General features: G+C 37.8%; 1 protein-coding gene across 7 annotated transcripts in view; it reads left to right on the forward strand.

Annotated features, from left to right (window-relative positions):
* The window catches only part of CTNNA2 (catenin alpha 2), a 492,427-nt gene that overhangs the window by 375,054 nt on the left and 91,630 nt on the right, over nucleotides 1-25,743 (forward strand). For all 7 annotated transcript variants that reach the window (XM_027691274.1, XM_027691275.1, XM_027691276.1 and 4 more), the window contains one exon: nucleotides 15,821-15,973. In XM_027691274.1, coding sequence (XP_027547075.1) covers nucleotides 15,821-15,973 — 153 coding nt within the window. The remainder of the gene's footprint in view (nucleotides 1-15,820; nucleotides 15,974-25,743) is intronic.

A 25,743-nucleotide genomic window follows, 5' to 3' on the forward strand; every position in this document is an offset into this window, starting at 1 on the left:
TTAAGTTAAGGCAGGGCAGATTGCCTCTTTATCTCTTTTTTCTCCTTTTGAGATGATCTCAATTCTGCATTTTTTGTAAATAATAAAAATAATAACAACAGCGAAAAATAAAACTGCAAGACCAAACAAGGACTTAAATGTGTCTTCAGAAACCTATTTGCTACAAGATAGTTTCAGAAAGAGTGGCCCCTGTAGGTATTTTGGAATCAGTGCTCTGTGCTGCCAAAGCTCAGTTCATTTCAGCTCTTAACTCTCAGCAAACGTGTTTGAAGATCATATTCTGCAAATAATAAACCTATTGCAATGGTCTTAGAGGCAATATGAATCACTGACTCTCCTATATAAAGCCTAGAATCACATCTGCTGCTCAGCTAATGACAGAAGAAAGATCTCTGCTGTTCTGACCTCCAAATTTGTGGGATCCTCAATTCTGCAGCGGAGCTGGTACCATGTGTTGCCTCCCACCTCTGTTCTTACTGCTTCAAGGAAGTAGCAGACTAACACATGAGTTGCTGTTCTGTGTGAGGCTCTCAGCAGTTGCCTGAATTACTCATCTCAAAAGCCAAATTTACTCTGAAACGTGATATAAAAATGGCACCTTTCTTAATAAACTGTCTGCTTCTCATGTATATTCGGCCCCATGGAATATTCAATCTCGGAAAGGTTGGAACTCTGTATGTGAGTAAAGTGAAGCACATATAAAGTATTTCCCTGCTTGGAGATGAAGCTTTTAATACAGGTTCTGATATTTATGGAAGTTTATCACGTAGGTATAATGTTTATTAAATCATGGCAGTTCCTAGTAAACTAATCAATATTAGATCATAATTGTGCTGGGTTTTGCACGAATGTAGGGGAAGGCAGAGTCTTTGATTTCCACAATGCGCATTCTGACTATAAATGATTATCCCTCAGAATCATCATCAGTGTTCTGCTTCATCAACCTCACAGTCAACAGTCTACCTGTGTGTGTGTGCCCAGACCTGCCTGCACACTCCCTGCTAAATTTGAGAGTGTGAGGATGTCACTGAGGGCTTGGTTTAATGGCTGGGGAGAGAGGCTTGAAGATTGAGAATAAATGAGCCGCGGTTGAGATTACGGAGTTACACTATTTCAGTCTTTCTATTTTGAGCTAAATCATTGGAGAGACAACCGCCTTTGAATACCATAATGCCTTTTGTTTTAATGAATCCCTTTTAGAGCTTGCTTTTCATACTTTTGAAGCTTAATGTTAACATCATAAAACTAGACAATCTACAACATACGTCTCGGTGATGGAGAAGATATATATATTTCATTTGATAGTCAGGCTCCCTTGCAAGTCTACAGTAATCACCCATCTAAGACTGATTTTCCTTTCTCTCCCCAGGTTACTTAGCTCTTTATTTCTGAGATTTGATTTCATTATCTACAGAACATGCAGACATGTGAAATGATTGGGGATGGAATGCACGGTGCTAAAATTCCGCCTCACAATTTACAGTCACTTCAATATTTCTTATTCTGATGGAATTACATCTTTTAAACTCATCATTTAAACTCTCCTGGGCTTTGGGAAACTATTATGGAGATCTAATTATATGTCTTACTATAAACTGCCAGTAAGAACATCAACCTAAGTCAGACTGAACAAGTTCTTGGAAGCAGACACGTCTCACCAGCCCATAGCTCACTGCTGCCATTTCTCACATGATTTTCATAGAAGCACAGAATGATTTGGGTTGGAAGGGACCTTAAAGACTGTTTAGTTACACCCCCTCTGCCATGGGCAGGGACACCTTCCACCAGTCCAGGTTGTTTCAAGCCCTGTCCAGCCTGCCCTTGGACACTTCCAGGGATCCAGGGGCAGCCACAGCTTCTCTGGGCAACCTGTGCCAGGGCCTCCCCACCCTCACAGGGAACAATTTCTTCCCAAGATCTAATCTAACCCTACCCTCTGTCAGTGTGAAGCCATTCTACTTTATCCTGTCCCTCCAGGCCCTTGTCCAAAGTCCCTCTCCAGCTCTCTTGGAGCCCCTTTTGGTACTGAAAGGTGCTGGGAGATCTCCTGGAAGTCTTCTCTTCTCCAGGCTGAACACCCCCAGCTTGCTCAGCTTTTCATTTTGAACAAGCTGGAAAACACACAGAGTTCTGTGTCTGCTAATAAGTTGCCCCAGTTGGCAAGATTTGAGGTCTTTTTTTCCCCCCCCCCCAGGATGCAAGTCTGTAGTTTAAAAAAAAAAAGAAAAGACAAAACCTAAAAGCTAAACAAAACCATCTTTCACGGTGTGGTACAGCAAGCCAGCCCAGCAGCAGGGTGCTGGTTGATGCCAGTTATTTTGTTTGTTTGCTTTTCTGCCATAGCAGGAAAAAGAAATACCAACCCTATAGTTTAAATACTGCAGGTAATCCCAAAGCAGCAGGCACACCCAGGATTTCGGGTGTCACAGTGACATCTGCGGTGACATTGAGAGCAAGATGAGCGGGAAGGACACACCAAAGAGTTTGGCTGACACACCAACTGGAGGCCCAGCGAGGCCCAGCACGGTCTGTAGATCATTTGGAGGTGTGTGAGCGGAGCACCAGCTGTTCTGCTGTCACCACCACTGGTGTCCCACCTGTTAGTGCTGCTCTCTTGCCCTGCTGCCACCATCTCTCTGTGTTTGTGTCCTGTTCCAGGGGACCAGCTGAGCTCGTTCAGTCTCTTTGAGCCACTCAGTTTCCCCGTGAGGTGGAATAAGTAAAACCATTTGTTTTCTCTTCAAGAGCAGGACTCCGTGCTGCCATTGATACCAACAGAGCAGCTTGTCTGTGCTGTTTCATTTTTGTCCATTCAAGCCAGACTAAGCCTTCATATGCCTCCAAGTGGAAGGAATTGTAAAGAAATGAGATTTTTTTACCAGTAATTCTGTTTATACTGAGCATTATGCTCTTAGGTAGCTGTTAAGGACAATCCATCCACCTCCTGCAGACTGAGGTTTATGTTATTACTAAAGCTCCTCAGAAATACTGCGTGAAATAAATACTCCAAAGAAAAATTTTCACTTCCTTAAAAACTGAAAAAAACATCATAAATCCTCCAGAAACTGAATTTTGAAAGTAAAAAAAAAAAAATAATTATAAAAAAAGACATCTGAGAGTGTCAAAAAGTCCAGTGTTGATTTTTTTTTCAGCAGTTTCAAATCTTCATTTTGAAAGTTAGTAATTTATTTTTAGCTTAGCATTGCAAATGTATGCATTTGCACATTAATAAATATGGAAAAATAAACCCACACTTTTACAATGGCCAAAAAGATTTTCCATCTTTTTAAGGCATTTTGATAATTTTTTTAATTTTCAGATGTAATTGCAAAGTAGACCAAAGTAAAAATTAAAAAGTACTATGTTTTTCTTAAAGATGGATTTCTGCTTCTCCTTGCCATTTTAGGCAAAAAAACTTTATTAAAAAATATATTAATAGGAACTGTGAAGTAGAAAGACCAGAAATAACTGCATTAATGGTTGCATTTTGATAAATACTTTTGAACCTTTAGACTGATGTCTTGGGCTTTTTTTTTAGTGGAAGGATGGCTAATAGAAATTAATGCTATTTTTAGAGATATAAGTTTGTGTGTGCAGTATAAAAAGGGGTTTTTTGCTGTCTGATTATTTTTTGTGGCCTTAAATTATGTGTTGTTGGGTGCAACACAGCTTAACCTTTTGGACAGTTATCATAAAAAGCAGAATAACATCAACTTCCCATTAGTAGCTACTGCAATTAGTAGCTAGGATGGTGATTTTTAATATGGAAAGCTGTCATCATTTTCTGGACTCAAAACACCTGTGCTTGTTCTCGTGGCTAGAAGAATTCTTCACACCACTCTCTCAGACAAAACATTCTGATTTAGCATTTCTTTTTATCAAACAGATGGTTGGACGTGTTGTTCTTAAAGGTCCTTTCCAACCTTAACAATTGTTTGAAAAATGTCCTCTCCTCAGGGTTGTCTTTTCCAGATCACATCCTGCAAACCTCCGAGGAGCACATATTGTGTAGACACGGGACTGAAAAACAAAACCAGATGAATTAAAGAAGTTTTGCTTTCTATAGCATTGCACTTTGTGTATAGGGCTTCCTACAGCAATAATCTCAGCTCCTCCCTTATGGCCTCTGATTTTCATGTTTTATCTCATTTTCTCACACCCGTTCTTCTCCTCTCTGCTGCTGCTTCATCTGTAGCTCACTTTTTTACTCCAGGCTGGTTGGTGAAATGCAGGAAGATGTGAGGCTGGTTTTGGCTCCTGCTCAGCCAGTACCCACGTGGTGGTTGCCCAGCTGGTACCTGTGTTAGTACACTGGCCAGCCAGCTACTGACTTCACAGAACAAATTTCCCTCTGCAGGACTCTAATTCGGGTCACTGTTCTCCTACCCAGACAATTTTTCATCAAACTCCAGCTACTCAGCATCCTTAAGATCTTTTTCTCTCTGTCAGATGGTTTTAAAATTGGCCAAGAGATTAAAATGTATTTGGAAAAATGGGCAGAGTTACTGTAATTTCTGAGCCTCATTTCCTCAGAAAACCAGTCAGAAACAAAAGCATTTATGATCAAGACTGTGGTCCCGTTCTACTCTACTCTGATCTGCAACTGCTAGAAATTGGTATTGTAGAACTATAGCATGTTACTATCCATAAACAAACATCTCAATGTGATTTCTGCAGTGAAATGTAAGGATTTTTTCCCATATGACTTTCCAAGAATGGGTTTCAGGTGTGGCTGTCCTTGTTATTGATGATTTAATCTCAGCTAATTTACAGACTGAAAGCTGAAAGATAAGAACTTCCAAGATTCCTGAATTGGTTTGAAGGAGTTGTCTCCCTCTTTCTGATGAATGTTGCTTGAATTTAGGATATTTATTGCTTTCTTCTCAGTGTCTGCTTTTCCCAATAACCACTTATAACACCCTAGGAATGGTGACATTGGGTACTCAGGATCAGGTTTGGACATTTAGGCAAGAACTAATATTAATGGTGACTGTGCTATGGTGTCTTTCTATCAGCCACACACTCAGGCTTGTTCATCCACATACTTTGCAGCAGCCAAAAAAAAAATATATATATATCCCTGTTATATTTGCCCTTGTTCATCCACATACTTTGCAGCAGCCAAAAAAAATATATATATATCCCTGTTATATTTGCCCTTTTTATACCTCTATTCAATTCTTTATGTATCATGTAGTAAATACATCTTTTCACATGACCCTTTTGTATATTTGACTGGTCATTTCTGGTCATTTCCAGTTCCTTGTGCTAAGCTGTGCTCTTGCAAATATCTTTGTAAGACACATGGTGGACTTTGGGCACGATATTCATTAGTCTGTTATCAACCATTTTCTCTAGAGCACCTTCCTTCAATCTACAATTATTATACTCCTTATCTTTTAATCATAGGTGTCCTGAGTTGGAAGGGCCCCAGAAGGATCATCAAATCCTGGATTTGATTATTGGTCAAATACTGTTTCAGTAGCTATATCAGCCTACAAGTCAAACTTTGTAAAGGTTAAATTTGGTAAGGCAAATACCTCCTGTAATTTATTCGTGCAAATTTGGTAAAACAAAGATCTGGGGGAGAACATCTTTATCATACTCAGTTTTTATCAACTTTATAGACCTCTGAAAGTGCTCACGGTTTGGCATCCTTTGTTTAATATGGTTTACAACAGTCTGAACTGGGTAACAGCCTTCAGAATGTTCTTAGGCTTATTTGTCATATATTTGTGTTCTGGCTCTTGAGCGGCAGCGTGTCTCCATTTGCTCTTTATGTCAGTCACTTCCACATAGATTAAGTTGTATTGCTGTTTATAAATGCTATTTGTGGTAAAAAAAAGAACTGTTTAGCACTTTGAAACCTGCCAAAAATTGGCATAGACTCCAGAGACAGTCTCAGAATAAAAGCCATGAATATTAACTCATGGAATTAGACTGATGGGACACTTAAAACTGAAAAAACATGTTCTGTTGGAACAGATTTTATTGCAGCTAACCCATACAATGTGAATTATATTATGGGTAGACACTTACAGAATGTTTTCAGTCTGTAGACTTAAATCTTTCTATTCAAGTATACACATAGGTTTCTTCTTTACACTATGTAAATGCTTTGAAGAAAACACAGGACTTCCTCCAAAAGAGGAAATCTTATCATCTTTTTGCAGCAAAGCTCCTGTCTCATAGAAAGACCAGATGACTTGCAAATGCTTCAGGGAGGGCCAGCAGCTCCTAGAAATTAAATCCTGCTGCTCTGATTCATGACTAACTTACTTGATTTTCTTTTGTTTGTTTGTTTATCCCCTCTTCCTTCTACTGTGTTCTACGAAGACAAGCAACTTACTGTCCAGTTTTAGAAAAAGAATCTGAAGCTGCCTCAGTTTGGGTATTCTGTGTTGTACCAGCATTAGGAGGTACACAGCATCTGTATATTAAGATATAATAAGCCCAAGGGAAGCACGAGTGCTCAGAAAGCAAAACAAGATCTTCAGAAGAAAACTGTGAACCCAATTCTAATCAAACTTACCATTAGATAACAAACTCCTTTGAGTGTCTCAAAGAAGATGCAGAGCACACCCAAAGAAATAAAAAACCGCATATTTAGGGGGCAAGGTGAAGAGGAAAGAGAGAACCCTGAGGATTCACACCAGCTGATGTCAGTTATGGAAATTGGGTGATGACATAAGGAAGTGGTTTTCCTTCAGTCTCCCTTACAGTCAACAGATAGTTCCTCTTTGGAGGGTGATTTGGGGTTTAAAGGATGCATTTTGCATAAGCTCATCTTTCTTGGTACAGAGGGAGTCATGAACAAACTGCTTCCTAATTCAGGCACCCCGAAAATAAGAGCCCAAAAGTAGTTTGTGTAAATAGGCCTTTGACTTTCAAGCCTGTCAACAGTGCAGCAATTGGGGCATTTCTGGGAGGGCTGGAGAAGCACATTCTCCCTCTTCATTACCATAAAAGTACTTTCTGATTGCCCCTTGTTGCAGACAAGAGGGCACTAGGTAAAGTTATAAATCCTGAAGGCAGCTTTTTGTAATTCAATATCTGTATAATTTAAGGAGAGCTAAAAACACAGAAAGAGCAGGTCATGGCCCTTCACTGAGCTCACATAACACGGAGAATTTGTAAGGGAGTTGATGTTGATACAGTGTTCAAAGATGCAAAATTTCATGCAAGTGTTAAGTACTAGCAGAATATCCAAGAAGGTTATAATTTCAAAATCTAGTCTTGCATGAATGTTTACTAAAGATTTATTCTGTAAAGGCAAAGTTGAAGCAAGGCCACACTTAAATAGATGATCCACAGGAATCTTGCCAAGGTTGTGCTGCATTCCCAAAGAGGAGGTGTTGGGAAGTGCAGTGTTATTGGTAATATTGCCCCATTCTGTTGCATGAAACTGCTCCTTGACAAAATTTTGATGTTTTTAAAGGGAGCCAGCCATAAGTCAATCTAAATGTCTCTGAACCCGAGGCCACCTGTGGCATCAGCTTGTGCTCGTTAGAGACTCAGCTCCTTTCCCTTGTTGCTTAGTACGTTTTGTTTTCATCTGAGGTGACTCCAGTGCTCTTGAATATGGAAATCTGGGAGCTGGCTTCCCAAAAGCAGTCTATCAAATGCTAATACAGATTTATTTCTGTGCCAGTGCTACGTGTTTATGGCTTGGAATCATTTAATGTGGGTGCACTGCGTTGCGTGTACATCTTCAGTAGGTTTTTCCAGCAGCTTCTACAATAGTAATAGGCAGGAGTCCTCTGTAACCCTGGCTTAGAAGGCAGAGATAGCAAAGCTCCACTTGATAAAGTCCTTTATTCTTTCATCTTCCACTGAATTTATGGCCTTAACACAACAGAGGTAGGAATACCCTGAATGTCACCATCTTGGACTGAAAGAACTCTGAGCCCCTGGCATGCTGTTCAATATTCCACTTTTTGTCAGCTCTCATTTGGTAGAATAACTGGTGTATTTACTATAGGAAAGGAAATTTAGAAACATATCAAAAAATCTGATCTAAAAAATTAGGGACAATGAACTGTTACTTTAATTTTAGTTAATAATGGTTTCGGCTTGAACTTCTTTGAGTGCACGTGTCTTTGTCTCCCTCAAAATGCACTCCTAGAGGTTTATCACTGTGACATTGAGGTTTTTATGGTGCTCTGAAGTGCTTCAGAGGAAATGGAGAGTGCTTTAATACTGCTGATTTACTCTTTCAGGTCTGCAGTAATTTCCTACTGCCTAATTATAAGGCTGTGTTTAATTTACTCTACACATAATGTTTACTGATGCACATATGGTGCCATATTTCAGGAAACTGTGCCCATATCAGGTAGTTTTGGGTAAGGCTGCAGTGTGTAACATTTTGATCAAATGAGGGAAACTTTGATCTGCAGCATAATACCCATGATGGATTATTTTTTGTCTGGCAAAAGCCATAGTGTAGTAACTATGGCTGCTTTTGCTTTTTGAAATAGGGACTTGATTTTATATATTTTTTTTTTTTAAACTGAGTGAAGCTGTGAGCACAGAGGGTTGGCCTTTCAAAGTAGCTTGTGAAGAATTATGAGGCAAAACTCAGTGACAGCTATATTGCATTAGAGAAGATTACTGCACATAGTTTGTGTATTATTCTTCAAATAATGAGTCTTCATAAAAGCTCACATATTTCAAAAAATCTTTGTGCTCGCTTCAGGACCTTTAGAAGGTGCCAAGCTCTGTAATCACTGCAGAGAAACAAGTATGGAGTTTTTAGAACTCTTTTTAATAAAAGACACTGTAAATGTGGGAAATTTTGAACAGAAAACTATAACATTGCTGCATCAAAAAAAAAAAAGGGCAAAAAACCCAAACCAAACCAACCCAAAAACCAGAGAGGAAAAAAATTATGTGACAATTTTACATAAAGAACCTTACATTGTTCTATATTGTCAGCTAGAGACCGACCTGTAGTCACATCAGCTAAAGAAATTTACGGAAGCTTGGATACATAAAGAATCAGATTTTGGATTCATAAAGAATCAAAATTAGCTTCAAATTTTGATGTTCATTATGAATAATGCAGTAGCATGAGGTAGAGAGCACAGTAAATGTGGAGGGAAGCACAGTCCTTTGAAAAGACTTCTATAACGTTGTCTTCCTAATGGGTTTATGAGCAGTGGCAAAGTACATAGAATTTAATTTCCAAATGGGATTTCAACACTGCATTTGTGTCTTAATTGACATTAATTTTGTAATTTTGTTCAGTAGCGCTATTTCTAAGTGTTTTGAAATGTCTTTAATGTTACTTTCTACTTGTAGAAAGCAACCAGAAATACAAAAAGTTTTATTTTCGGTTTTTACTTTGTAGAAATTACTGCAAAGGAGAAGAAAAGAAAACAAAACAAAGCAAAAACAAAATGAGAAAAAAAAAACAAACAAAAACCAAAATGACAAAAAACAAACCCAGCTCTATAAACCAGGCTGTGATCTTGCTGCAGTCAGGGCTTTCTTGAAAGGCATGGATGATAATTGATAGTATCAGATATCAAACATCTCTGTCCATGGAGCAGGGTCCATTTGTGACTTCGAGTGGCTCTTGGAAAGGATGATGAGAAATCCATTTTTGCAGAACACGATCAATTTTTAATCTTGTTTCAGCCATTGTCTGGCACTTGGATGGACAGGTCTACCCAAGGGCTGTCATCAGCTTTCATTGGGCTAAATCTCTGGGCCTTAGAGAAGCTGATGATAATATTTAGTGTGCCAGCCTGTTCCTGCAGCTGGGGTAGGTGAGAATGCAAGGGTGACACATGTAGCATTTACTCTATTAAACCTTTAAAGCTTATTGCATCTGACTGCCTTTAAGTGAAGTTGTTACACGTTTATCATACTGAGGATAATTCATTAAGGGCTTCCATAGGCAATTACCTTCCCATTTTGACCAAACAGCTATTTGACCTCCCCAAAACGTCTGTCCTCAATTATTTTTTTTATTTATTGTATTTATAAAAAATACATCTATAAAGAACCCATAAAGCTCCAAAGCCACTCTACTTGATTTAAATATTTCAGCAGACCCTGAGACACCACATGAAGCTACACAATGTGTTGTGGTTCTCGATTTAACCTGTGGATATTTAGTTCATTATTTTTATCTTTGCTCATTACCCTCCTCTTTGCCACACCCCTTTTGTATCAGACCCTCTAGACGTGGTCTTGTGACATTTTTCACACTTTGCAATCCTCTTCAGTTTTCACAGTGTTATTTTTCGAAGTCCTAACCCTCTTTTTCTCTATTGGGGTAACCTCCTATAGTCTTTCCCTTCTTTGTTCCTGTAATTTCCTGTTCTGCAATTTCATCCTTCCACCTTATTTCCACCATTCACCCTATCACAACTCTACTCTCTCAGGTCATACAGAATGCAAAATTTAATCTCTGTCTTTCACTTCTGTGTTCTTGGACTTCACTAAAACTCTTCAATGTCTTTTCAGTCTCTACCTGTATTTGTGTTTTTCCAACATTTTTGATGGGGAGCTCTGTACTCTCCTCTGCCTGTTAATGCTCTGTGTCAATCTTTATTGCTAGAAATAATAAATATTAAATATTATCCCAGAACTGCAATCAGAGTTTGGTTTTTATTGTTCTATCCAGACATGAAAGGCAGAGTTCATGTCCTGATAACACTCGTGTTTGAGGGGTATGTGGATATCTTTCCCCAAAACATATAATTGTTTCTCTGCTTTTATGTAACTGCTGTCATATTGTTAGCAAGCCTGAGGCTTGCTCTTGCTGAAAAATGTTTTTTTGAAAAGGTGGTTTAAAATTTGTTGTCATAAAAATTGATAAACCACCCACCCCCTCAAAAACAAACTTATCTAAACCTAAGTGCTTGGTAACTGGGTTCTTCTGTGCTTCATGCCATACATCATTTTTAGGAAGCCTTTGCAGTGGCCTGTGACTAGAAAGAATGTTTTTCTCTGTGTGTCTTATGCTCTTTTAAATTTCTGGTCAAAAGCTGTCATTTCAATTGTTTTCTATTAGTAAATTCACTCCCGTTTTTTTTCCTGAAGTTTCTCTTTAGAGAAAAGAAACCTCACACACATAAAAATATATTAAGAATTTCAAACCGAAAAAGAGAAAGTTTAGATTAGCTATAAGGAAGAAATTGTTGGCTGTGAGGATAGGGAGGCCCTGGCACAGGTTGCCCAGAGAAGCTGTGGCTGCCCCTGGATCCCTGGAAGTGTCCAATGCCAGGTTGGACAGGGCTTGGAGCAACCTGGGCTAGTGGAAGGTGTCCCTGCCCATGGCAGGGGTTGGAACTAAATGATCTTTAAGGTCCCTTCCAGCCCCAGCTACTTCATGACTCTATGAAGTATTACCCGAGTTTTTATCTTAAGCTCAAATCTTAAATATTTTTATTTAATATATTCCAGTAATCTGTAGTTTGAGTCTCCAAGTGCTGCATGCTTTAAATGTTAATCTTTTTTACTCTTTAATCCATCAAGACATAACTGATGGCATTACTGTCCACATCCCCAAAGTTATCATTTTTTGATCCCCTTTTCATGTGACGTACTTTGCAGAATTGACTGGGACTTTCTCTTTAGCACTACGCTGCAGAAGCTTCTAATGGTCACTGGCCTGTTCTCCAGAACTCAATTTCACAGCACATTGGAGGTGACACACTTTAACTGCAGTGGAGAAAACTTTATTTTCATCTCTTTCAATTAAATTAATACCTGTTTGGGAGTGCTCTGCAGGTGCAAACTGGAGCTGGGTTGCAGTGCACTTTAAATGGAAAGTGGTGAATAAGGTGCTCCTTGGTAAACTTTTGTTACAGATACTGCCAGGCTTTATAAAGTTTAACAACCTGTTAGAGTCATTAATCTCCTGCTGTGACTTTACCTTCCAGTGTAAGGATTAGACATTTAATTCTTTACTAGACTGTAAGTAGCACTGAGACATTTTGGTTCTAAAATTGTTATAAAGCCATGGAAAACATCATTTTGGTGGGCATTTAACCTCTTTGAGCTCAATTATAGCTGTGAACTAACAATGATAAAACAGCCCTAAACAGTGCTTAGAACAGTACAACATGATGCTATCAAAAACAGCAACTTGACTGTGCACCATAAACTGACTAAATTGACTGAACTGGAAAGACATAAAATCTACCTTGTGCTACACCATTTATTGCTTTTAAAAGTATTTGCAGGTTTTGATGGTTTCATTCTATGTTTTTTTTTTTGTTGGACACCCTGGCAAATTTATTATTCTTTTAGTTTTATGTTGATTAATCAAGTTTTCTCTGTGACAAAATGAATTAAGCAAGACCTTAATTTAATATGCTTCCCCCTCTAACAAATGAAGTTTCATGTAGTGGAAACTACCCACGCTTTGAATTCACCTCTAGCTTAAAAATTCAGTGTGGGGAGGGGAAAAACCTAAAGCATTGTCTTATGAGTAATAGTTTTTGTCATAATATTTACATCAGAATGCAGCATAAATTAAGGCATTGCAGAGACATTTGCTAATGTAGGTGCGTGCAGGAGCTCTCGTGCTGGTTTTAGAATAAAACATGATGTGCTTTTGCTGCTTGTTTTATAAGCATTTAAATTCAAGCCACAGATTTCTCCCGTTCCCTTCTAAGCTGATGTTCCTTGTATGAAACAGTGAAATCCCTGGATGCAAAGCCATCACTTTGGCTGGACTTTGTTGCACTGTGCAGGGGAATATACAAGATTAGTTTTCCACTAGTTATTTACCTTGATGAATAGCCCTAATTGGATCAAATAGACTGGTAATGGGGAGCCAGTACTTTCAAATGTCTCGTCTTGTGCCATTAATATTACCTTGTCATGTATCCATTTGAGCTGTTGGATAAATGTCTAGCCTTCACACTCCTGTCACATTTAACAAATGATTTTGTCAAGTCATTCTTTATAGCTTGTGGTGAAGGATGGCAAAATTTGTGGTCTCCTGCGTACATAAAACCCGTTAACTACACCTTTCAACTTCAATGCAAGGGCATCCTGAAACTCAGATAACAAATTTCTAAAGAAATTATAATTCCTGTTTACAGGAGGGGGCAGAAATATGCTACTGATATCTATGATTAACACAGCAGAGGGAAACAGAATTCATTAATTTTGTATTTATCAAACCTGTGACAGTCAGAATTCAGATTTATTTTTTTTCAGCTGCTGCAATTATGAACCTCAGAAGGCAACACAGAGTTGCCATTAGAAATGAGATATCCATTTAATTCATTAATTTTGATTCAGATAGAACTCTACTGTATATTTGCTATGTGAAACACCAAATTGCTGGTTAGCTGATGCTCTTGCTGTCCTTTTTATTGATTTCTGGTATGTGGTTGTAGACTGAAGATATTTAACACTGATGAAAATAAGCTGCTTCCTTGAATATCCTGAGATTTTCTTAGAATTCCATGGGGCATATTGTTATAGCCAGATCTATAACACCACATTAACTTTGATCAAAAGTTGAATTGAATAAAACCCTTTGGAACACATATGTCCTTATGGAACAATGCAAACAGAAAAGTGTCAGTGTTCATTTAGCATTTAAAGTAAGTTTTTTCTCAGTGCAGTGGACAGTAGGTTTTACTGACACATTGAACTCGAGCAATTGGATTTTCTTAAGGATTTTTCACTGAGTAGGGGATGGAAACCACGTGGGATTTTCAGAATCTTTGTGTGTTCCTTTGGAAATGCCACCATTTGACCTGTTTCAGTACAATGGGCATCAAAGTCTAGCTGCAGGTACACAAGTGAGGCATCTGACTCCAGAGCAGATTTTCCCAGCAAGTGCCAGGAGATGGACATCTGCAAAAGGTGATTAAGCAAGTTTATGGTGCACCTTCTCTGGCAGTGTCTCTCCCTTAATGCTAGCTAGAGGTGAAACCCTTCATTTAGTAGGGTTGGAAGGGACCTACAAGGATCATTGAGTCCAGCTCCTGATTGTCCCGCACGGGACAACCCCAAGAATCTCACCATGTGCTCAATTTTCAAGTTGATGTACACAGTGATTGGAAATCTATCAGCCATAGAATGCAGGGTGCTGTGCTGGGGCACTATTCTCTGACTCTTATCATCTTAGAATATGGGGTTTTTTTGCAATGCTTTGATGTATTTGAAGCAATATTAGTGTTTATATTGAGAAAACTATTCAGGGATAGGGATCTCACTGTGTGAGATGCTGTGCAAACAGACCCAAAGGATGGTCCAAAAGAGCTTTTAATGTACAAATAAAATAGGAGTCAGCACGTGGATAGCAGCAGATTGAGGAGAGGAAAAAAAGAAAGAGTACAAGATGTAAATGTAATAGGTTGTAGCAAACACACACCAGCTTCCTAACTCTTGGCAGGTCTCTGATAGATTCTTCTTCTCTTTGTTTTGTCTTTTCCCTCTGCCTGGTTGCATGTCTTACTGACTTAGCTATTCTGAGTCCCTTTAATCATTTTGGAAGTGGAGAAAAACTTTCCAGGTAGAATCTGAGCAGAATTAATTTTTCAGGGGAATTGAGAACTGCTGGGTTTAATACATCGACTGCTGTAGTTGTGATAAAAATAAAAGGAACACCTCACACAAACATATATAGGATATTTTGCTTTGCTTGTTTTTACTGCACCATTCAGGGATTGAATGAAAATATTCAAAGTTAGCTTTGCCCTTATTCAAATAGAGCTGAGAATTGCTGCCATCAAGCAGCAAATGCATCTTGGTGTATTTACAGTGCCTAACAATATACCAGTTTTCAGTATGATTGGGTGTTTTGATGACACCTTATCTAGCTAAAGCTTTCTTGTCTGGACTGCAAAATAGAGAAAATTGCCTTTCTGGATGTTTCATCCAACTAGAAATGCATGATTTAAGGAGACTAATGGCTACCCAGGCCTCCAGGCTGAATAGCTCCCAGCTTGTGTTCCAGTCCACAGTTTTTCATTCTTAACAACCAAAAAGCTGGGGAAGGCATGCTCAAAATGTTTCTGATCCACAATCCTACAAAGCAGTTATGCTTCCAGAAAGAATTATTTAAGATTTCAGTCATCTTTCTGGCTGTCTTTCAAATTTTAGTGAAGTTAGACAATAATTAGTGGTTATTAATAAGGTAGAGAAGAAGTTAGCGGCATCATTCTTACAGTAATATTGTTTCAAACAGATGTTTTTATGAAGCAACAGGTGTTAAATCTTCAGTAACTTGTAGGATGTGGGGTTTTTTTCCTTTGTAATAAATTATGGTTTGTTTTCTAATCTGCCTGGAAAATGCTTAGATGGGTTTCCTGTTTATACCTGTTGAAAGTATTTGAAAAAGAATATGAAGCACAGGGCATCTGCTACATGAAATATTAATTATTGCACAGAATACTATTCAGTGCAGGAATTAGAGAAGGCTTAGAAATATTCAAGCTAATATTTTTAATGGTTGCTTGAAGTTAAGCTCCTTAATCCAAATTTGGCTTTTAAGTGAGCCGAACTGTTTTTTCAAGTAGTGGGGAGCTTTCAGTTCTCATCAATTTGCAATGTCTTATGCAGGTAATCACCATCATCCTGTATGGATCCATTCAGTCCAGTAGGATTAGGTGTATGCCAGCATGAATCCCAGGAGGGTTTGGCAGAGCCTAGGCCTTTAAGTGTTTAATTTTGTGTGCTTGTTGGAAATGTTTAACTTGGAGAAAAGAAGGAAAAAATTGCAAACTGCCATATATTGCTGCGAGATGTGACACATCAATGCTTAAGTGTGAATAGCCAAGAATAGTGGGAATGGATATGGATAACTCTCCTTTATTTACTAATCTGCTTTCTTTTGTCACAGCTACGGAAGGCAGTGATGGATCATATATCAGATTCATTCCTGGAGACCAATGTCCCATTACTGGTTCTCATTGAGGCTGCAAAAAGCGGGAATGAGAAGGAAGTGAAGGAATACGCTCAGGTCTTCCGTGAACACGCCAACAAGTTAGTTGAGGTAAGTGACCTTATTGACTCAGCCAGGTTTCCATCTTCCCTCTCTGGGAGAGGCAAGAAAAATGATTTATTGGATGAAATGTTACAGTTATAGTTTCAGGAGTTTTGGTCAGCTTTATCCCAGTGATTGCACAGGAAATGCCTGAGTGACTGGCAGAGGAAAGCACGTGCTGTGTTTTAGCAGCTCGTTAAAGCAGTTGAGCATGTTAAAAGTGGCATTTCCAGCATTTTTCCAAAAAGCACGAGCAACGAGAAGTAGATTTCAGTTCAGCTTTACTAACTATACATTTGATCTTAATCCCTTTTAAGTAAAAAGCCAAATAGGGGCTTCAAAATGCTGTATCTGGTGGCCAAAGGCTGCTCTAGACTTGTCAGTCTGAACTAAAACAGGGAAAATTACGTATAGAGAAGTCATAGCCTTAAGAACACATATAGTCTTGAAAGGTCTGTATATCACATATAAATATATATATTTATAGTATCTTCTTTTTCTGAAGATACATACTGTGTAAAGTCAACCAATAGTAATTTCAAGTCTTCAGGGATGATATAGATATGGCTTTATTTATTTATAAATAAATTTAAATATAATAAATTTTATTTATTTGTTTGTTTGTTTGTTTATTACCGTGAGGAATATAAAATATAATTATTGAAACCTTGGATCCACATTGAATGGACTTTTATTAAAATGCTAATGCCCATCTCAGTTTGCCCTTTAACTGATCAAGAACTATGAAAAAATGCTTCTATTTCTTTAAGACAAATATAACTCAGTGATTTGCTTGATAATATTGTATGGCATTATTGACTTTTCTGTACCAGCATTATTTTGAAGACTGTGTGCAACATACTTGCTAGCTTTCTTTAGCAAAGGAAAATGCTGTTAGGGAACTACTGATTTAACTATACCTTTGAATGTCTTCTGTTCTTAAAACAGGCCTCATCCTAATTCTGTAGTGTCTGAGCTGAAGGAAAGGAGTAAGGGTTTCTTAGTTACTATTGACTTTATAACTGTCTCCTTGTAACTGGAGCTGTGGCAATGAAGAAGGAAATAGACAGTAGGTATGTGCAGGGAAAAAAAACCAAATAAACTGAAAACCCCTCCACAGTATTCATAACTATTTTATAGTGTCAGTCAGAGTTCTAGTCTTACATTCAATGAACACATGGGGTTAGTATTGTAGCAGTCACTTCCTCCACCGATTTGGAACAAAGTTTTGCAATGACAGCATTATTAAAAAGTTAAAAATTACTAAGTAGATATATTACAATTATCATAGGAGATATTGACATGAAAGGAGGACAAATACCTTTTAGATGTGTTGTTAAAAAAAAAAACTACAACAAAAATAACCCAAAAAACACTCACAAGGAAACCCCACACCACTTTTAACTGGAAGAAGAAAGAACTGTGATGGTGTTAAACTGACAGAGGGCAGGTTTAGGTGAGATCTTTGGAGAAAATTCTTCCCTGTGAGGGTGGGGTGGCCCTAGCACAGGTTGCCCAGAGAAGCTGTGGCTGCCCCATCCATGAAAGTGTCCAAGGCCAGGTTGGATGGGGCTTGGAGCAACCTGGGATAGTGGAAGGTGTCCCTGCCCATGGCAGAGGTTGGAATGAGATGGGCTTTAAGGTCCCTTCCAACCCAAACTGTTCTATGGTTCTGTTATTCTACAGAATTACAGAAACCCAACCAAAGAGCAGTTATAGTTTTCTAGCTTTGGTTTTACAAGCCTGACATTACATTAGACTCCATACTGGAGTTTGGTTAATGATTTTTAACATTATGTGGTCATCTTTAGGTGCCCTGCCAACAAAGCAGTGATGATAGTAACAGTAGATGTCTTGGGCCTAATACTTGTTCCATTTAGTTTATTCCAGACTATTAGGAGCCAACTCCTAATTGATTCTTGTATGTTTGGGGCAGCTGGTACTAGTTTCTGGGTTCATCCATGTTCTTTTCCAAGGATGGGTTCTTTTAGGTGGATCTTGCCCTTTTAGTTGTAAGGACTATCTCTGGTTCAGGTGAAAAGTGTCTTGAAGAAATTAAATTCTAGTGCAATTTAAACCCAGATTTCAAGTTCCCCAGGCTGCACAAGGAAATAAGTATTTGGAATAGATTTATGTCCCATTTCCACTAGATTTTACACTTTAAATAGTTTCCTCATTTTTACTTGTTGATGCACAATGGAATCTCAGCAGATGGGCTTCTGTGGCTTTGTGGGTCAAGTATTTTGCAAATAGTAAAATGTGGTTTAAAGATGAGACATAATCAAGTGACTATGAAATGTAAGATCCTTTCCCAGGCACAGGGCCAGAATTCCTTGCTAATATATGCAAACACAGCTCCACTGAAGTATGTGGAGTTGCACTTACTCATGTCAGAGGAATTTGGCACTGCAAATTCAATACTGTGAAAACTCAGTAGTATTAATCAATTTTAAAATCAGAATCTAAATTTCTTGGATGTCTTACCAAGCTCAATAGAAAGCCTATCAAAAGGTCAGGAAAAAAATAATCCATGTTTTAATACTTCTTTACGTAAAACCTACATTTTAACATCCTGAGGAAAAAAAAATGCAGTTCTTGATATTTGATGAATACAAATGGCAAAATTTTCTTTGCGTGGCCAATGCATTTTAAAAAAATACCTGCTGTAAGCATGAGGCTTATGGAGGTTAACTTTCTTTTATTGTCCATATTGCAGAATACTCAAATCTTCTCTCAAAAGCTGTTTCAATTATATATATATATATGTTTTCCCTTCCCTGTATCATAACATTAATAACCACAAAGATGAATTGTCATTTCTCTGGGCATTCACTGACAACAAGGTTTGTCTATGGATTTTGTTGGAAACACAGAGCAAGGTGGTACCTTACTATGATGTAAATCATCCAAAACAAATCAAATTTATTTTATCTGTCATACAGACTCTGGGGGTTAAAAATAATAATATAATAAACCAGAATTCGGGTGGTACCACTCCAGGCTTGGAGGGCTGACTATTTTCCTTCCAATCATTTCTCAGCAGCCACCTCTCAGTTTTTTCTGCCTTCTGAAACTGAGGTTAGAGAAGTGATGGTGCCTTTCCAGGTCATGATCTCTACCTCATGAATCCCTTTAATGTTTTTTAAAAAAAGTATCTCTTAATGATTGAAAGTCAGTAAATGCCTGAGTTGTAATGCCAGCTTCAGATGTGACCTTGGAAGTCATTTAACTTCTCTATCCAGGCACTTTCATTTTTAGCATAAGGTTAATGACAGATAATTCACATACCTACCACACAAAGGCACTTGACTGATAAATCAGCTCAGATTTATTCAGTGCATCTATCGAAGCACTATATGGCAGCTAATTAATTAATTTTCATTATTTTGTTTAGTAAAGGTTCCTTGGTTTAACTGTTAGTCCTCTGGAGTGTTTCTTGCAAAATTAAATTAGTAAACCCAACAAGTTTTCCTGGTAGATGAAATTCAGCATCCAGTAAACTCTCAAGGGCCATGATAGCAGGCTGTTCAGGTGAAATTCAGATTATAGGCCCTTGGTGGATTGGGTCAGACTTTCCATCCTCAGAAAGGATGGACATGAGTCCAAGGGAGTTCTACTTGTTATTTCAGTTTTGGGGAGTTTTAATATTTTTATTGAAGGATTTCACCATTTGGTGGTCGGTGAACATTTAAAGAGTTAAATCCAGCCACATTATTCTTCCTTGAAAATTATTTCCAACAAAATTGGAATGAAAAGGTTTTTTGTTCTTCAACGTGAACTGATGCAGCACCAAATTTAAAACATCTAAAAATTAACTTTTGAAAAGATAATACTTTGCAAATTTTGCATTAATTGATTTTTAGGGACAATTTTGTGGAGCCTTACATGAATCTATCAGTCTCATCTGATATAAACTTAATAGATTTCTGAGACACACCAAATAATCAAAGTTGTCTTCTAAGAACACTTGGCCAGTGAAAGAACTGTGTTAGGCAATGGTTTATGGTGATTTAAAGTTATATAGTGCAAGCAAATCAATAATATGATAAGGCTGGATAGTAATTTGTAGGAGATGAAATCCAACAGCTCCATTCTTTCTGTTTTATAGTCTCTTTTGTCCATTAAGGTTGCAGGAGCCCTTATTAACGTTCTCCACTTTGAAGAGGATAATGAGGTTACTTTGAGATTTTAGGGGTTTGGGATTTTTTTCTTTTACTTTCTCAAGGGGAAGAAGAAAAGTGTTTGAACTTCTTTATGAGACACAATGCAGGCTACCCTTCATTTTCCAAGAGCTGTATTATTCAGAGCTCCCCAATTCAGACTGATTGTGAGCTTTCCCATCATAAATGTAGAAGCAGGGTTGCATACTGAAGACAGGAGGGAAAAACCCCCTGTCAGTATGCACAGCACACAAAACAATCAGCTGGACTTGCTCAATGACCCCTGATTACTTGATTTGGCAATGAGAGGAGAGGGGAGAAAGTGTGAAGGAAAACTTTACTCTGGTGGTTGGTAATAAATTTAATCTAGATTTCCATCAGCATTATCAGAACTAATATCCAGCCCAGTATTTTTTTTTCTTTCCAGAAATATCTCTCAGAAAAGCACACAGAGCATTTGGTTCATAAGAAATGCAAAACTAGACTTTCTCTTAGGGAGTGAAAATCATCTGTGTAAACCTGCAACACACTTGAGGTCGATGGAGTGCTGAGAGTTCAGAGTGTGGCACTCAAGCTCACTTCCAGGAGGTACTAATGGTCTTCATAAGGAGTAGATGATAATGTTTTATTTGTGCTTTTGTAAATATTTTCTAAATTCATAAACTGACAGATTTTAATTAGAAACAGACAAAACCCAGAGGAAGAAGCCTAAGAAAAAAAATTTGACTTGTTTATTTCTGCAACTTTAGTTCAAGGAACAAAGAGTGTTCCTGTTGATGTATTTCACAGATACTTTTTTATCAGAGTATACAACTAGCTTTTTGCTTCTGATAATGCAGAAAAAGTGTCAATATTCTTTCATAGCTTCTGTATCCAACTGCCCAAAAATGTATAAATCCCTGGGTTTCCTCTGATCTGCTTTTACTCTCGTGTTTTTCTTTGAGCTGACATTAAGCTAGATAAGAAATACTATTTAGGAGGTAGTAATCTGTGGTTCTAATCAAGGAATGTTAGGAAGGTCGTGGATTAGTTTAATTCAAGCTCTTCAAGTTGAGAGATTTTATTTCAAATTAAAGCTGTGGGCTGCCTTTGTGTCCTAGTGTTTCATCTGCTCAGTTTAGTTTTAATTTCCATCCCAGACCTTTCTTCCCTGTGTGGGCAACAGATGTTCTCAATTCCTAGTAAACATTATTAGTATATTGACATAGCTAAGGCCACAAGTCTAATTATTTGCAACGAGACAATGCAAACCTTGAACTCTTTGCATTTATTTGTTCTGAGTCCCTGCTGCTGCCAGATCTAGTGTCCATCTCTCCACCTTGGAGGGGGGGAGAGGGAAGTTTTTGAGGCAAAATGAACTCAAATTCTTTCAGGATAAAACTTTCTGGTAATGCAGTGTCATGGTGAACTCTTTATGCTGCCTTTTTCCCTTAGTTTAACCACTGGATATTGGTACTCCACTGGGATCTGTGCCAGTTTTACATTCCAGCTTCTAGATTAACACTGAAGTGAAATCAAATTGCTTTATAGAAAAGGTGAGACACAGAAATAACTGATGCTCTGTGAGTTTTTGAGCCTCTTGACTATCTGTCCCTGAAGAAGGTGGGTAATTAAAGGAGTTAAAATACTCAATGTCTTTGTTTTCAAGACTGCTTTTGTTCAAAAGCCATCTCTGCCTTCAGGCAAAACTGGTCCATCTCTGAGGGTTACAAAGTCTGCTGGGGGAGGAGACAGTGGCAGAACTTGTCTGTGATTTTCAGGCATCATTAACAGAGAAATATGGGGGAAATTAAACAATTTGGCAATGGAGAACTTGGCTACAGCACATGCTGATCCCTCAACATCTGCCCTTAGCAGGTTTCTGGTGAAACCCAGGAATCCAGGATGGCTGAAAGGGGAGGAGCTTCCCTATCTCATGGCTGTTTTGGCAATATGGCTTTGTTTCCAAAATTTCTTCCCCCTAATACACACCAGAGTCTGTGGGACTATTAACATATCTTGTGTAATCACTTTCTATGCATTTGCCCCTTTCCTTTTTTCTTAGATTGCTACATTTCTCTGTTTTGCAGCAACACCAAAAGGGTTGAAGGATAATTTATTTTTTCACACATATTTCCATAATGTAAATAATAAGCAAATACTATATAAAGTTAGCAACCTGTGAGTAATGATGATATTTTTCTTCCTTCCCAGGAAAGTACAAGATTAAAAAATAAATTAAAGAAAACCCTAGGTGGTAAATTGCTGCAGAATCCCCCTTGTCAACTTGAAAGCTTCTCTAGCTTTGGGACTGTAAACATAAAGCCAGTGCTGTGCTGGTTCTGTTGTCTGATTTCCTATAGGTCATCATTCATTAGCAAATGATTGTGTCATGCCTTTATACATTGGAAAAGAAGTGGTGGAGGTTTTTTTATAAATTCAAGTAATTTTGCCACTTATTCACATTTTTTTATGTGTACTCTATTAATTATTTTCATGAGAATTACCTGCTTTTCTCCTTGCAGAAAAACTTATTTGTAGTAATTTCACAACATTTTCCAGTTATCTGATTATTTATTTTAAGATAATTAACTTTTAACCATGCTTATTTAAGGCCTCTGTAGAAGAGATTAAATCCAATTACTCCCTTTTTAATCACTGAGTAATTTTTTTAAAAATATTTTTCTAGTGAATAACACCCTCTGAGCTGGGGACTCACTTCTCCTCTCTGATCACGCTACTGTGCTGTGTGATTCATATTTTCCCAAAATAACCTGACTCCTACAAACTCTAGTATATCCATTTATACCTACTATCCCATACAATCCGATCACACAGCAGTCTGTGTGACTTATAACTTGTTAATAATACAGTCAAGAGCTCTTGGTACTATTTTAATTGATTGATTGCATAAATTAATGGTTTAGCTCCCCCTAACCAGTTGTTTTTGAAACCTTAGTATGCTAAGATGCAATACAACATCCAGCATGTTGGTTGTTCAAAGGTGATATTTTCTAGACAATTCCACCTTGTTATCCTCATTCTTTATTTTTTACTCCCATGTCCTATTTGATAAAGTGTTTTATTTGTGTCTCTGGTAACAAGCCCTAACCAGAACTGATGCTTTTACCTGTGTTTCTTTTAAATGGGTACTTCAACCTATACTCTAGAAATTGTGTGTTTGGATTAATTTTGGCTACTCAAGACAGGTTAATATTTTACTACTGTGTAAAATGTTTAGCATCTTGGCCTTTGTTCTCTGATGTATTAGCAGGGTTATATTTCAATCAGTGCTTTTACATGTGCACCTTGGGCTTTACTGTAAGAAAGAAGAGTTAAATCAAATAACCTGTTTTAGAGCATGAAATGTAAGAGAAATAAAGGTAATGGTGGGAAATAAAAGAAATCCTGAAATACAAAAATCTCTGCTGATATTCCAAACTCACAGCAAAGTAAGAAATAAAACAAACAGCTGATATTGCTATAGAGAAGGGAATTTGTCATCCATGACTGAACCTTTTCGATACAGAGATGGAGGGACTAGAACTATTTAAGAAGTCAAAAAGTTCAGTAAAAGCAGTAAGTACTTCTGAAGAAACTGAAAAAAAGCATTTACAAGGAAACAGTGAGTCAGAAATAATGGAGAGCATTCACACATACTAAAAAAATGAGCAGGAGATGTCCAAGGAAAAGTCATGTCAGACACTTGTGGGCAGAATGGCGTCTTTAATGATGGAGTTTTGAACTGATGTAAAGGAAAAAATTGTAATCTAGAAATCTCACCATCTTGGACAAAAGTTATAGCTGCTTTGATTTTAAAAACTATAACAACTTATATGTGACAAATTTTCCAACACAGTCCATTGAGAAATAAATTTTATTAATCCAAAGCAAAGTATGCAAATGCAAAAAGCATCATCTCCAAATACCAGTATCACAAGTACACTAGAGTTGCACTGGAGTGTCTCTGTTGCTTCAACTTATGCAATGTGTGGGTCAGAGTGGATCTTATCTGTTTTTTTTCCCTGCATCCCGTTGTCTAGAGTCTAACAAAGTGGTTATGATAAACCCATCATAGGTATATCCTACTGCTTCTACTACAATGTTATGATAGCACTTGAATACTAAAATAATCCTCATTACTTAAATGTTCTTGGTAGGGGTGATGCCTGTGTTGACTTTTCAAAGTTCCTGTGGCAGAGGAAACCTTTAGAAACTTAGCAACAAACTGTTTAGTGGCACCAACAACCATTCCCTTGGTATATTTACAATCCTCTGGTGTATTTATAGTTTAGGAAGACCAAAACTCCTCCACCCCAAGTCTTGATTAGAAACATTTAATGGATACCAGATCCATAATAAATTATGCCAAGTAATTCAACACTGAATTCCCTTCAGTACTAAGATTTATCACTATATCTGTAATCTTAAGAGGGGTATTTTATATTTTTTAAGACCTTACAGTTTATTTCACATCTTATCTGCACCTTTGCTACGAAGGACCTTTCTTATAATAAACCTGTTCTCTGTGTAGATACTTGCAAATTTTGATCCAACAACTCCCAAACTTAAGGCTGTTAAATGAGGTCCTTCAGGAAAAAAAATCTTGGCTGTGAGGGTGCTGAGGCCCTGGCACAGGTTGCCCAGAGAAGCTGTGGCTGCCCCATCCCTGGAATGTCCAAGGCCAGATTGGACGGGGCTTGGAGCAACCTGGGATAGTGGAAGGTGTCCCTGCCCACGGAAGGGGGGTGGAACGGGATGATCTTAAAGGTCCCTTCCAACCTAAACAATTCTGTGATTCTAAGCCCTTTTTTTTGTCCCAAGTTTACTTACTCGTGTGACTCCTCTCTATTCCACCTGTTTTTTCCAGCTATTTCACTTATGTGTCTATGCACAAACATACAATGTCCCACTTTTTCTTAGCATTTATCACGTGGAAGTAATACCTGTAGACATAGTGTTTTGTGCTTTACTTGAATGAAAAAATCTGTCATATCAATACTTTTTGTGTGCTTTCCTGGAATTCCAGATGTTTTCAGTAACAAAATGCACCTTTTGCCGTTTTGGATTAGTTCAATAGCTGTTGTTATTGTGTTTTGACACCTATAGTCTTAGCCTGGAATGGCCTGTGCAGCTTTAAAATATTTTGCTGTCAAAATAGATCTTCAAGATAACCAGTAGAGTCAGATAATGCATGTCTTTGTTTCCCCCAGGATAGTTGTTATTTGGAAAAAATATACATCTCTTGCTGGAAGCTTTTGCTTCAGAATTGCATGAGGGAAATGGTGAGAGAAATCAGGATGATAATATGAATGGACACAGAGCAGGCTGTGAGAAATGAGAATTTGGGAGAGCTACTGGGGAAAGCAAAGGTTTTAGGGTGAATTTTCAGTGAATTTATTTATATGTGCTTGTAATGCTGCTGCTGAATGCCGAGTACATATGGGAGTAGATTTCTTCAGTTTACTCAGGATTTTTTTTTTTACTTATTGACAACCCATGGATTTAAGAAGAAAGTTCACCATTTCACGTAGATATGGATTTGAAAGTAAATATTCTTAGACACAATTATCCTAAGTAAAATCTTGAGTATAGTTATGAAGGAGAAGACACATTGGAAAGCCTGTAGTGCTGCAACCT

The sequence above is a fragment of the Neopelma chrysocephalum genome, unplaced genomic scaffold (assembly GCF_003984885.1).
Source record: "Neopelma chrysocephalum unplaced genomic scaffold, ASM398488v2 Primary Assembly neopelma1_83, whole genome shotgun sequence".
Taxonomy (NCBI): domain Eukaryota; kingdom Metazoa; phylum Chordata; class Aves; order Passeriformes; family Pipridae; genus Neopelma; species Neopelma chrysocephalum.